This window comes from Corvus kubaryi, unplaced genomic scaffold (assembly GCF_017639235.1).
Source record: "Corvus kubaryi isolate FWS band 111438036 unplaced genomic scaffold, C.kubaryi_AGA036_p1.0 37292, whole genome shotgun sequence".
NCBI lineage: Eukaryota > Metazoa > Chordata > Aves > Passeriformes > Corvidae > Corvus > Corvus kubaryi.
This window is the reverse complement of record NW_024581091.1, coordinates 1,013,554-1,026,736: the sequence shown is the minus strand read 5'-3', so window position 1 is coordinate 1,026,736 and position 13,183 is coordinate 1,013,554. Positions and strand designations below refer to the sequence as shown.

Here is a 13,183-nt window from a genome sequence, read left to right as displayed (position 1 = left end):
GAGAATTCTAGTCTCACTGAACTTCCCACAGAGCCTCTTACCCAGTGCAGACAGTTTATTAACTGGAACTGTGCTTCCAAAAGGAAACTAATCCTTGTCCCCCTTAACTGGAGTTCCACATAATCATTTTCAATTGTAGTGGAACCATGCTTCCACACACTCTCAAATGCACAATACAGGTCTCAGCACACTACAGCTGTATTTCTGTTTTTCCATCCTTCAAATTTGATGAATGGAATTAATTTTGATGGCTAATGAACAAAATGATTCTTCCTCCTCCACATTTGTTTCTGCTGTACAAACTCCTACTGCAGGGAACGCTGGTTTTCTGTTTCAGTTTTTTTCAGTGAATTTCATACTGAGGGGAAAAAGCAAGTCTCTCTCTACAGCATGGAGTGAGTAGGCACCTGTGCTGCAATGCTTGCTACCAGGTAGGATCCTAGGGTCATGCCCCTCATTTTGGTTTGGGGACTGAGGCTGCCAAGCAGCTCTGTGGCACTGGGTTTGACAGCCTGTTACCTGCAGTGCCCGGTGCAGAGTGAAATGCACTTACCTGGAGTTGTAAGCAGCGTCACCGCTTTGCTGATGCCACTGAGAGCCAACACCACACACCACTCATTACAAAGGCAGACTGAATTTATTACTCTTGGGCAATTTAAAAAAAGGCAGAAGACAATGTCCAGACATTCTGTTACTTGGAGGGGCAGCAAAGCTTTGTATAATTCACATACGTAAAGTGACCAAAACATAACCTTCAGATCCTTGCAGTCCAAAGGAAGGACAGAAACTGGAAACATGAACTTTCTGCAGCTTGCCCCAGTAAACTACTGGTATTGCAAAGAACAACACAGTTACAGCAACAAAGATCCCTGTAATGATTTAAATTAGCCGTTTACACAATGCTGTGACTTGATTGTTGTGACAGAAACACGAAAGCGGGCTGAGCTTTCCACAAACTGAGTCATTAGTGAAACAATCCCCGCAGCACTGCATTTTTAGGACAATGCTGTTGTAAAAAAAAAAAAAAAAAGAAGAAAAAAAGAAAAAAATGTACAATAGTACATATAGTTTTATAGTAAAATGGTATCTGAACAGATTCAGTTTTCCTTCTTTTGTTAAAGCATATACAGCTTTATAAAATATAAACCTTCCAAAGGTCAATTTTAAAAGCTTAGAAGAGGCTTTGCTAATTCTAAAAGTAACAGCCAACATACCATTTTCTTCCTACAAGATACGTCTTTTATTTTACCTCAACAGTTTTAGCCTTGGAAGGTGAGCCATAAACTCGATTACCATGTTCTGTGTAAACCTCCACCAGTCAACTGAAGACTCCTCCTCTGATGGGAATGCTCTCGTTCAGCCCATGTTCTATCAGTTTGATGTCCTCCAAGTCATCCTTGATGATGCTGATTAGGTGACTCAGCCCTTCTTGCTGCTGCTTTAGGTGCTGCAGATAGTTCAGAAACCAGTGTGAGTATTGTTCAGCTTCACACACTTAAGTAATATTTCTCCAAGGTGTCACGACTGGTGGCCTTGACATATTGAAAAGCCTGACATAATTTCTCTGGGGGAAGGAATAACAGCATTGTCTGTACCAACAGCCTATCTCCACAGAGTGGTTTTGTACAGTAGCTTGGTGCACTGGCACTGAGACCAATAAAAAGGATGACTTCATCAAACAGTGCAAGAACATGACATTCTAGATACAGTCGGTGTGTGTTTGGCTCAAGTGATGAAGTTCAAAGAGTATGCCAGGATTCTACCCAGTGATACTTACTTGCTTGATTTCCCTTAAGAGGTCTGCATCTATGTAATAGCGCTCTTCAGCCCGCACTGCTCCAAAGTGGTTCTGCATCCTGATTTGGGACATGAGCTCATTCAGTCTGCCCTGGGAAGAGAAACAGGCTAAAATCAAACACAACTCATCTACAGCTGGCAGAGCTCCAGCATCTACGATTCCTTGAGTCTCCAGGGTTGGAAGCATTGCTGTTCATTCCATTGTTAAATGTTCAGGAGCACATGCAGGGGGCAAGCAACTCCAGTATTTCCAAGAACTCAAAACTACTGAAATACCTATTGGTTATGCAGCAAAGAGCGTGATGCTACAACCTACTAACACTGCTGGATAGAAAGCTTTCCACAACCAATATTTAGACCTCGTTTGGAAAAACTGACATGTTTTCAGTGAGGAAACCCCAGAGCTGTTAGCCAGGCTTTATCAGCCACTCACCTTGAACTGCGTGGGTGCATTAAGTTCACACTGAATTGTATCCAACTGTACACGAAGCTGCTCCTCGTCTGCTTGAATGGCATAACCGCTTTTCCTTTGGATCTCCTGCTTTATCAACACCTACAAAAGATGCCTTTGATGTTCATTAGAGAACACTTGGCTCGTCCCTTTCCCCACCAGCCCATCCACATCTTTTTGCCCTTCCTTCAGCCTGTTTCTCAGTAGATTTGTTCTGTCATTTATTCTGCTACTCTACGACCTCAGGGCAGTCCTGCGGCTGCCGAGTAAGCGAGAGAGAAGGTTTTCAAGTACTACAGCCCTGAAGCTTTCCCCGACAGCTCTGCCTGGTACGTAAATGAACACTTGTTAGCTGAAGTCAGAATAATTTTCAGCATTGGCCTGCACAAGATGGCACAGGTTCTCCTTTCCCCTGAGACTGCTTCTGGCACCAGGCTGTGTCAAAGGAGTTATTTAGATTATCCCTGTTACCTGCAAAGTTCTGTGAGAAAGTGCCATCAGTTTCCTTTTGTACTGTGCAATTTTTGCCATAGTTGTCGTTTGGTTTTTCTGCAGCTCGCTGATATCTTCAGATATTATCTGCAGAGGAGATGGGAGTCAACTGGAAGCCAGAGAAGTTTTTGCTAACAGAACATGTTAGTCCTGATTTAAAACTGTGATTTTCATGACACTACACAGCCCAGCAACTTCGTGTCCTTGACCCAGATGATTTTAGAAAGCTTTCTTCTACCTCTACTGCTCTCCTTTGTGTCTATTTTCATACACAACCCGGATTTTCAGAAAGCCAATTTTGTAAAATTGGTTGCCCAAATTTAAAAGTCCATGCCTATACAACTTAAATTGAGCTGGTGTGGATTAGCCTATAACAAAACAGTAAGCTTGAACTTGAAACAAATAAAAGTCAAACCACACTGCTCAATTTTTAGGCAAAAGATCTATTAAAGGAATATATTAAGAACATGGTTCCTGTTTCAGTTTTGAACACACAGGGGAGGTGCATTTAGTAGCACACCCTTTGTCAACAGCAGCTCATGATGAAGATGAGTAACCTTACATCTAATCGAGTTTGATGCTGTTTGGTCATCTGATCCTGGACCTTCAATCTTCTCAACAGTTCCTTGAAACCCACCATTGGCACAGGAATAAGCCTATCAGAACACAAATATTTCTTACAACAAGTTTTACACTGGACATGTGGTAAGGATTAATAATTATGAATAGAATCTAATATAAAGCTACAGATCCCGTTGGCCTTTTATAAATCAATACATAACCATATCTTCTTTTGCTAAGCTCTAGAGTCCTCCCTATTCCCAACAACCTGTTCCTTTTTCATAAAGAAATCAGCCCAAATTATCTGTAACCACTGGAGGGTACAAAGGTGCATCACCTTCAGCAATAAAGAGAAAAAACCATAATGGATGCAAAAAATAAATCACAATAACTAATCCGGGTAACAGAGGACACCACACCTCTAAGTAATGCAAGTAAGACTCTTTATCCTGACAGCTCCTAAGCGCCTAAATGGGTGAAGGGATTAAGACAGGCACTCCCAGTAATCTTCACTGCTTTCAAGGAGATCAGCACTTGGCCAAGTTGTACTCGAGTAAGTTTCTTGCAAGTTACCTGAAGAGTTCTATGCAATTATTATCCCTTTCTCCCCTTTCCAAGCCTTGTTGCAATACTTGGACAGACTATTGGACTTACTTATCAGGATCAGGATTATCAACTTTGGCTTGTTCCCATATAATAGGATCAACACCTGAAAAAAAAAAAAAAAGGGTTTTTAGTATGGATATCTGAATAGAAAGATGTTACAGCTGCTAACCAGGAAAAAATGCTACGGAATACAAAAACCCTACAAACTGTGCTAACCTGAATGACTGTTACACAAATTAAGGTTAATTAAACACAAATTAAGGTTAATTAAACTAGGGTAGCTCTTTAAAAGTCCTGGTCCTGAGCAGGGGCAGTAAATTCAGACCCAAAGGCTGTCAAGCACTCCTGCCAGTTGGAAAGCAGGGGAAAGGAACAACCCATAGGTGCTCCCATTGGACAATCCATATCTTAAAGGGAGAAATTCCTACTGCTCCCACTATATGCCACACTTGGGTCATTCTGTCCTTTTAAAGTTGCTTATTGTGTAAAACAAAAAAATATTAAAAAATCAGCAATTAAGTGATCAAACTACCAAACCAGTTGGCAAAATAATCCCAGTGGGAGTTAGCTCTGACTTTTCAGCAAGACTAGGCCCAGTTCCTTCTGCAATCCAGACTTCATAACTTTTTATATCCTAAACACAGACATATATAAAAGTTACAGGCATAAAGGTAAGTCACCTTATGAAATGGCACAAACAGCCCTTAACTACTCTAAAACAAAGCTATATGTGCACTGCCTGTGGCCACACACAGAGGCTAAGAGACCCATCTGAAAACTAGCAAGTGAGTACAGGACACGATTATGCTAATTTTAAACTTTTTTTTTTTTGTACTTTTCACAGGCGTTTTCCAGCAGGCTGACACCCGCGTTTTCCCCAGAGAGCCCAAACGGCGCAGCCCACGCACCGGCAGGAGGGTTCTGCAGGAGCTGCTTGACTTGTGCCGGGGACAGCTCCGTCCTGGCCATGGACAAGCTGACCCCCAGCTGCTGCAGGGATGATTTGATGTTGGCTTGTTCAAAGTGGGCGTAGAGGGTCGTTGCAGGAACTCTCCTCGAGGTGCCGTTGGGCGAGCGCTCCACAACGTAAATGATCACTTCTGTCCTGAGCGAGGTAAAATGCGGAACGTCAGGAAAAGGCCAGCAGCACGTAGGAGCTAACACAATACAGAACCACCCAAAATCCAAGCTACCACTTCTCCCAGCTGACTTTTAAATTCTTTTAGCTAAGTGAGATGTAAAGTACCAGTAACTGCAGGGTTCAACACAGCAAGGGAGAGAGAGAAAACCTGTAAATACCATTACATTCTCTGCTCCCCCCAGTTTTAACCACCATATTCTATGGTGATACTAGTACCACATTAAGAATAACCTAAAATCTCTGGAAAGGTACTGGACTTAATGCCTTAGGAAAAACTACATGAAGGAATAATAGACGCAGATCAAAGTCAGGATGAACAGATCTAAAATCAAGCAGAAGGGGAGACAATAGACTTAGGCACCAACCCTTTCTAACATGCAATAGAAATAGGCAACACTGTGGGAAGGTCACGTACTGGTCATCTGGCATTGTTTTAACACCTTCAACATTGACAGTGAGGGTCTGGTTTCCTCCCAAAATTTTGTGTAGTGATTCTACGAGCTGCTGCTGCTGGCTTCGAATATCCGCTTCTTTTCTGTTAAACACCAAGACCACGAGGCCATCTTCATCCTTGTTGTTGGGCATTAAACTGTAACCCACAGCCTGCCAAGGAACAAAGGACAAATGAAGATACGTTACAAGCATATCCTTGTGGCATGAAGGGGAGGGGCTAAATCCCTCCATTTTTAGAGCAACTGGTTCAATATTGAACTCACAATGTATTCAGAGCTGCAGGAACATAAAATCAATCCCCTTTTAAATCATTCTCTCACACGGCCATCAGTAGAGCAGCTTTTGAAACAGTTTGGGTTTTTACAAAAAGTTCTTAAGTATCCTTTCCCCATCGGGGGAGTTGCCAACCCAGCAGAGCTAACAGCAATCAGGAACATTTTACAAACTGACCCTTTTTCCAAATTGCAAATGGAACCAGAGGATCCGACTTTACTACATGCAAAAGCAGAGCAGCAGCTTTCACCTCCTCTTGCCCGTCAGCTGTCACCCCAACATAGCACTGGTGACAGGGTGGACAGCAGGGGCTTTGTGAGGCCCTGACACTGCATGTGGGTGGGTGACCTGCACCTTTCCTCTTGCACAAGTTTAGCTGAAGAGAGAAAGGAGTCAAGGACATGCCAAGGAGCCCAGTCTTGTCAGCAGAGCGTAATCCCCTGCCATGGTGAGCCTTGCAGAATCAGCCATCCTGTCATGGAGCACAACAGTGATAGCTAAGGAAGAATTTGTTTCTAAGCACATGACACCTCGGGTATTTCTGTTTTAAATAAATAACTTGTCCATGATCTCTTTATGCAACACAGTGTTTTCAAACTAGAACGGATTTGTTTTTCTTCGCAGTGGTCCTTCAAACAACGCCCTGTACCACTTACCTTAGCAGCACTCGTTTCTTGGTCTGGAGCTGCATGCTTCTCCTCTGTCCTAGAGCTGGAACTGTGTACAAGTGGATTCCTGGGGAACCCTTCAGGTAACGCGTCATTCTTATCAGATGCCTGATGTTTCCAGAGGCAATAACCAAACTAGCTTATGACGCTTTGTTCCTATCCCTGTGCCACCTTCTCCCCTATTTTTCACAGGCATCTGCTGGCACAGATGGAACTTGTCAGTATATCACTTAAGGCAAGTGAATTCATGGCATCAGAAACACTCCAGTCACAGGGACAAGAGGAAACCTAGTATCTGGCATTGTCTAACCTGAAAACTCTTCTTTTTGGTAAATGAAACTCTAAAATAACCGATTTTGCATCACACAACTTACACTGGACAATTTTTCAAAGCCCAGAAACAGTGAAAGCAATTTCAGACAACAACTTACAAGAAAATAAGCTTTCAGGTGCATTGCCAACAAAATGTTCAAGGTAAGACTGAAAAAGGTGATGCAACAAAACCCAACATTTGTTAGGCATGCACAGCTGCTGAGAAAATTTTACAGAAGTATCACAATGTGCATAATCAACACTAGACTTAATTAAGTATTAACCTACATTCAGGTCACAAAGTATGCACTCCAAAGAATGAGCTCAGGGAAGGAGGCTATCGCCACGCCTGCCCCAAATCCTCTTACAAGCCTGAGGCTTAGCAAGACCAGTCAGCAGGTGCGGGATTTGCGGAGGATGAAGAGCCATGAATTCTTTGTCAACATGAGAAACAAGATCTGGAACCGCTGACGATTCCGTACAAGGAATGGAGTCAGCATGAGCACTGACAAGGATAAAGGCACAAGAAGGCTGGTGGATTTTAAACCTGGCACGGGCCAGGTTCATAGAGAGTTACTTTAACCTAGACAAAGCAATGAAGAAAGACCCTGAAGTTCTTATTCCAAATGTTCACAAGACAAGAAGGTTATTTAAAATCGTTTCTGTCACATTGTAACATACACAGATACACATTAAAATTAATTTCCATAGATCTGTTCCACATACACACACACTAACCTGAATGCTAGCACATGAAAATGTTACTTTCATGATCCACATCTGGGCTCATTATCTAGTCCCTCCACACCACCCAGATTTCCAGCATCTTCGAACCTTTTAATGAGTATGCATCAGAACTGTGCAGATTACCTGGAAAAATACTGTTTCAGAATACTCTTACCGGTGACAAAATCTGATTTAACACCCATGAGATGCTCAGACTCAGCAGAGTAAGGGCATCAGTGCCCTTTGTGGGCAGTTGAACAACACCATACCTTAAACCTGCAGAAGGGGTTTTCCTGCGTGAACTCCACCGGAGCAATGTTGTTGTTGAAGTATCCTTTGCCCGTGCCCCAGAAGGCCTGGAGCTGGTTCCATTTGGCCAGAATGGCATCCCTTTCATCTCCCAGGAGTGTTGGGGCCGAGAGGGCACTGGCTGTATTGATGAGCTGGTTGGACTGAGCAGGTGTCTGGGCAGGCTGGTTGAACAGCCCGCTGCCTAGTGCTGGGTGGGATGAAGAGAAACAAATTAACTGCTTGACCAACCATGACCATGCTATCATCTACATCTGCCTATCACTGGCATCACTTCTTATCACATTCTGAGAAGCAAAATAAAAACACCGAGTGAATAAATGAATTAAAATCAGACCATGTTTTCTTCATCTACAACAAAAATTCCTGAATGCTACATTAGAAGATTTTTCTTTTTTTTTTAAGCGAGACATCTGTATTGATCCATGACATCGTCTGGCACTCTCAATATCCAAATCTGAGGGCAGGTTGGCTGTTACAAACTCAGCAGACTCAGAGCCTGCAGCTGCTCATCATCCAACTCCCATTTAAATTAACCTCAGTGCCTTTTTCCTCCCCCTTCTAGTAATGCTGTGACTGCAATACCACCAATTCTCTAACTACAATTTCTACCAGCATGAAACCAAAGGGGTAAATATTGTTGGAAGCTCAAGGGTGAAGCTCAGGGACCCGCTTGAGCTCTGGTTTAAGAGTTTAACAGCCTCCTGTTACAATACACTTCTGTCCCACTACCTGAGCAACTGAAGGTGGCAGTCTTATGCTTTCACTGCTAAGGGACAGGTAAATCCAGAGGCCATACTCACTGGTCTGCTGCTGCTGCTGGGTTCCGAAGCCTCCAAAGCCTAGCCCAGTTCCCAACCCACTACCCAAGCCAGTTCCAGTTCCTGTGCCAAAACTGGTACCAAATCCAAAGCCTTTGTTCTGGGTAGCACCAAAGAGTCCTGGGGAAACAAACAGATGGTTATTGAGAAAAAGAGCATAGCAGCCATGCAATCCAAAGCACTCCTGGATTTGTTCTAAAGCCAGTCCTTCAGTCCTTACCACTGGTGCCGGTATTGGTGGGAGCGGAGAAGCTGAACGCTGGTGCTGCAGTGGTGGTGGTTGTCCCGAAGCCTCCGAAGGCACCTGCCAAACACAGACTGCAATCAGGCAGTGGCACACGGCCCCTGGAGCTGGGCACAACACGACAACCAACCGCACGCCTCGGGTGTTATGAGAACAGGTGCTGACAGATGGATGTCACATGGCACAAGCATGTAGCTCACACTGATCATGGGGATCGAGTTCATTGTCCAAGGAACTTGTCCGGGGAGAAAACACGGACCACAAAGCCAAAACTTGTATGGTGGGTTAAGAAAGCAAATAAAAAGGCAGCAGTCATCTGACATCTTGTTCCTGTACCAGAGGGATGTGCTTTCCCCAGTGAGAGACACAACTAACAGTACTATATTCTCAGGAATACTTCTGGCCAATGTCACGGCTAAATGTTTAGTAAGCAACCTGATGTTTTGTGAACTTTACAAACAGCCCTAACCTCTGGAAACAAATCAAAGCCTGAGGCCAGGGTACACACAGGCAAAATTTACAGGTAAAATTCTACAGGGCTCTTTTTTTTTTTAAGCCTTGTTTCCCCAATGATCCTTCCCATTACATCTCATTTGGAGGTTCAACCACTAGTATAGGAAGATGGATGCAAAAGCAATCAGCCTTCCACAAATTTTCAGGAAAAGCAGTCACTGACCAGCAGGAGAGGACCTATGTGAGCACCTGAGCTCCAGTGGTGCCAACAGCGCTGGCCCAAGATGCAGCCTGTGGAGTGCTGACCAGCCTGTGTTTCATGCTGCTTTTACATGTGTTCAAGTGAAGACGACAGTCTGCTACAAAGGATTTGTCAAAAAGATGCTGCCTCTCTTAATTCCCATGTCAAAAGCAAAAAAAAAGTCCTTTAGTCTATTACACTCACAGTCCTCCTGTCCATGAACAAAATGAAAAGCATAAACCAAAGGTGATATGCAATTGCATTTTATTTCTATTCAGCAAACATCTCAATGTGAGTGGGCACAAGAAGTTGTTCCCTGTAACACCCATGTTTCAGTCCTGCCAGCAAGTGGGACACCCTGGCAGCAGCACCAGCAGTTCACACCATTTTTAGGTACCTTTGTACTCACAGCAAATTTAGTCATCCTTTCTTGAAAAGGGACCCGAGAGTACAAATTAAGTATCAAATTGACTATGCACGGTCTCTACCGGAGCAGCTCAAATGAAGCTAAAGAAATCCAGCCAAGAGTGTTTACAGCAAATAAACCCCAATGAGATCCCTGGGGTGCACAAAACAGATGAGAGGCGCTGACACAGAGAGCGATGACACTGTGGGATGGATGGAATTCCTATATGAGCAGTGGCAACGGGACCCCCGGGCAAATTCCACACCCACAAAAGCATTAGAAATCCATCCAGTCCAGTGTTTTTATACAGAATGGGAAAGATTTAAGGTGAAATTACATCAGCTGATCGCTCAGGTCTGATGGAGCTCCATGGGGCCACAAAAGGCTTTCTTAACCACCCCCCAGTGCGCCCATCCCATGCAGGGCCCTCCCTGGAGCACTGAGCGTCTCTGGCAGCTGGGGCAGGGTGGTCTTGGGATGCACAGCGGCATTCGGGGAACAGGTCACAGCTGGGCTCTGACTTTGTGCCGGTCGTATGTAATGTGTTTCTCCACAGAAACTACTGAGGTGTGGTGCATTCATGACAGCATGACAGCCAATGCAAGGCCAATGAGGAGACACGGGGGAAGATGAAAACATGACTGCAGTAGTCCAAGAATCTCATGTCAGGAAATGCGGCACAGGGACCAGCCCTGGGATTGCTCGGGATCGCCTGGATTCATTCCCATTTCAGAGACTTTTGGCTACAGGGTTATTTTTCCTCAAAAACTATTCCTTGAGAATTTAACAGGCAAAACCCTACAAGCCTATGGCTCTCAAACCCATTCCATTTCCAGAGCTTTTATTGCCAGTCTTCGCTGGATATGAAGATCAGTAGTGGACAGAGATTCCCAGTTAGGGATGTAATTCTTGGACCCCTGCTGGTAACATTGACCACGGAACACATATTTACGCGTTATCTACCTGCGCTTGCCAGACTGTTACCAAAATTGAATGGTGGAGTTGAGGTAGTGGAAACACCGAAATTCCCAATATTAAAATTCACCGTGGGATTAGCAGTTAATCCGAAACCCCCAAAATTAAACCCACTGGCAGTGGAGTTTGCAGTTTCAAGCCCACCAAATCCTGACGAGCGGGAAGCAGAAAAAGAGCAAGGCAACATTAGTTCTGAGTGAAAGGCAGGTCCAGGAAAGAAAAGCTGAAGCATTTTTCCATCCCCATGGGCAAGATAGGCATAGTTAGAAACAGGAGTAAAAGGCATTAACTGGCATTAAACAATATTTATTGGACACAAGGAGGACAGTTAAAAGCTCCACACACTGCTGCTGTAAGGATGTTATTTTTCAATTATACCGTGCAAAAAGCAGCAGCTTTTCCCCACCTTATTCCAAAGCCCTACATGAAACCATCTCTGTGGTTCAATATTCACATTAAGAGTAATTTTAACAGCCTAAGACCCTCGATACAGCTGCATCTGTGTTACGTGTAACATATAATAGCAAAACTAATTCATAAGCTATCAGGAAAGTGAGAGTACGTTATCTTCATACAAATAATACACTCAGAGACATGACAGCAGAATAACCACAAAACCCAACTCCAGCAGCTGAGGCACCACACAAACCGCAGGTATTCCAGGGTGGACTTATCCAAGTTCTATTGCCAAAATCTGCCCACCTCAGCCTTGCTGGACATACTGATGCACCCAGCACCCCCGGGATGCAGCTGAAACAGGTTCATGCCGGACAGACAAAGGGAAGTCCTGAGGTGTGATGCCAGATTTCCCTCTGATATTGGTCTGAGAGCGTCATAAACCTTGCCACGGTGTACAGGCAGCACAAGGTGATTTTTTACCCTCAGACGGGGCCAGAAAGAGTCTGTGTAAACACATTCTTCCAGAGTGGAAGAGACAGTAATATTCAGGTTAACTACAATAAAGATGAATCCTATTCAAAGGACTTGCTCAGATGCTCTCCTAGGAGCCAAAAAGGATTTAACTAAGTGAGGGTAAGGAAAGCTCTGCCTTACACTTCACCATGACTGACAGTGACAAAAAGAAGAGGGGAAAAGATCTTCCTTTACAAGTTAACCACTGTCTTTTACCTTGCTCAAAAGTGAACTTCCAAGGGCAGCTCATCCAAACGAGGACATTACTGCAAGGAAAAGGCTGATCCGAAGGACCTGCACCACCTCATCGCAAATGCCCGAAGAGCAGCTCCCGGGCCCGCCGGGGGCCGGGCGGGGCGCGGGACGGCGCCTCTGAGGCGGCCGCGGCTCCCATTGGCCGGGGGGCACGCGCTGCCGGCCACCGCCGCTCCCATTGGCCGCAGGGCACGCGCGGGACGCCACCGCCGTTCTCATTGGCGGGGGGGCACGCGCGGGTCCCTGAGGGGACCGCGATTCCCATTGGCGGCGGGGCACGCGCGGGGCTCCGAGGCGGCCGTGATTCCCCATTGGCGGTGGGGCACGCGCTGCCGGCCCCAGCGGTTCCCATTGGCGGGGGGCGGCGGTCAGGAGGGGAGCACGCGCGGGCCGCCGCCGCTATCCCCATTGGCCGGGGGGGCACGCGCGGCCCTCTGAGGCGGCCGCTGTTCTCACTGGCGGGGGGGGGGGGGGGGCCCCGCGCTGCCCGCTGCTCGGCTCCCCCCGCCCCGCCCCGCTCCGCTCCGCCGCCCCAGCACTCACCGGTCGGGTTGGCGGCCCCGGCTCCTGCCGTGGCGCCGAAGTTGAAGGCCATGGGGCCGGTCGTGGAACGGCGGGCGGAGACCCCCGCAGCAGGCGCGTGCGGGCCCCCGCGGCGGGTCCAGCCGCAAACACAACCGGCCGCACGAGCCGCTTTTTCCGCTGCCGCCGCCGCCGAAGCGCTTCCGGGTGGCCTGGGAGACGCGTGGTGACGCAATCGGCGCGCGCCGGCGGGCTGTACCACTGCGGGCAGCGGGAGGGGCGGACTGTCCCACGGGACACGGGGAAACGAAGGGTAATAAAGCCGAACAGCTCTTCCGCGATTATCCGGGGCGAGGGAAATGTCCTGCTATGCGCTAAACAGGGATTAAAAAGGCTCGCGTGGGGGGAAATATTCTCAGCTCCAGGTCGCTGAGAGCTCAGCCTGAGCCTGGGCTCACCCCAGCATGGGGTTTCCCCATCCCTGCATCCCCTGGCGGCATTCCCTGGATTCCCCAGCACGGGGACCACAGTTCCCGCTGTAGGACCTGGCGGGCAGCCAGGAGGG

At 46.4% G+C, this 13,183-nt stretch overlaps 1 protein-coding gene across 4 annotated transcripts; it reads right to left on the bottom strand.

The window, feature by feature from the left end:
• Window positions 1-618: 618 nt before the first annotated feature.
• NUP54 (nucleoporin 54) lies at window positions 619-12,834 on the bottom strand. 4 transcript variants are annotated; one of them, XM_042026908.1, is made up of 13 exons: window positions 12,640-12,834; window positions 10,918-11,079; window positions 8,831-8,914; window positions 8,593-8,730; window positions 7,750-7,979; window positions 5,464-5,651; window positions 4,816-5,012; window positions 3,956-4,010; window positions 3,303-3,396; window positions 2,720-2,827; window positions 2,231-2,350; window positions 1,778-1,888; window positions 619-1,447 (listed from the first exon to the last, which is right to left on the bottom strand). In XM_042026908.1, exons 1-13 carry the CDS (start codon window positions 12,689-12,691, stop codon window positions 1,319-1,321), a joined length of 1,668 nt encoding a protein of 555 aa, XP_041882842.1. In that variant the 5' UTR covers window positions 12,692-12,834; the 3' UTR covers window positions 619-1,318. The 4 variants fall into 4 exon arrangements, with proteins under 4 accessions (XP_041882842.1, XP_041882841.1, XP_041882843.1 ...); XM_042026907.1 differs by lacking the exon at window positions 12,640-12,834 and having other exon boundaries at window positions 619-1,006; window positions 1,294-1,447; window positions 10,918-12,185; XM_042026909.1 differs by lacking the exon at window positions 10,918-11,079 and having other exon boundaries at window positions 12,640-12,831.
• Between the last annotated feature and the right edge of the window lie 349 nt (window positions 12,835-13,183).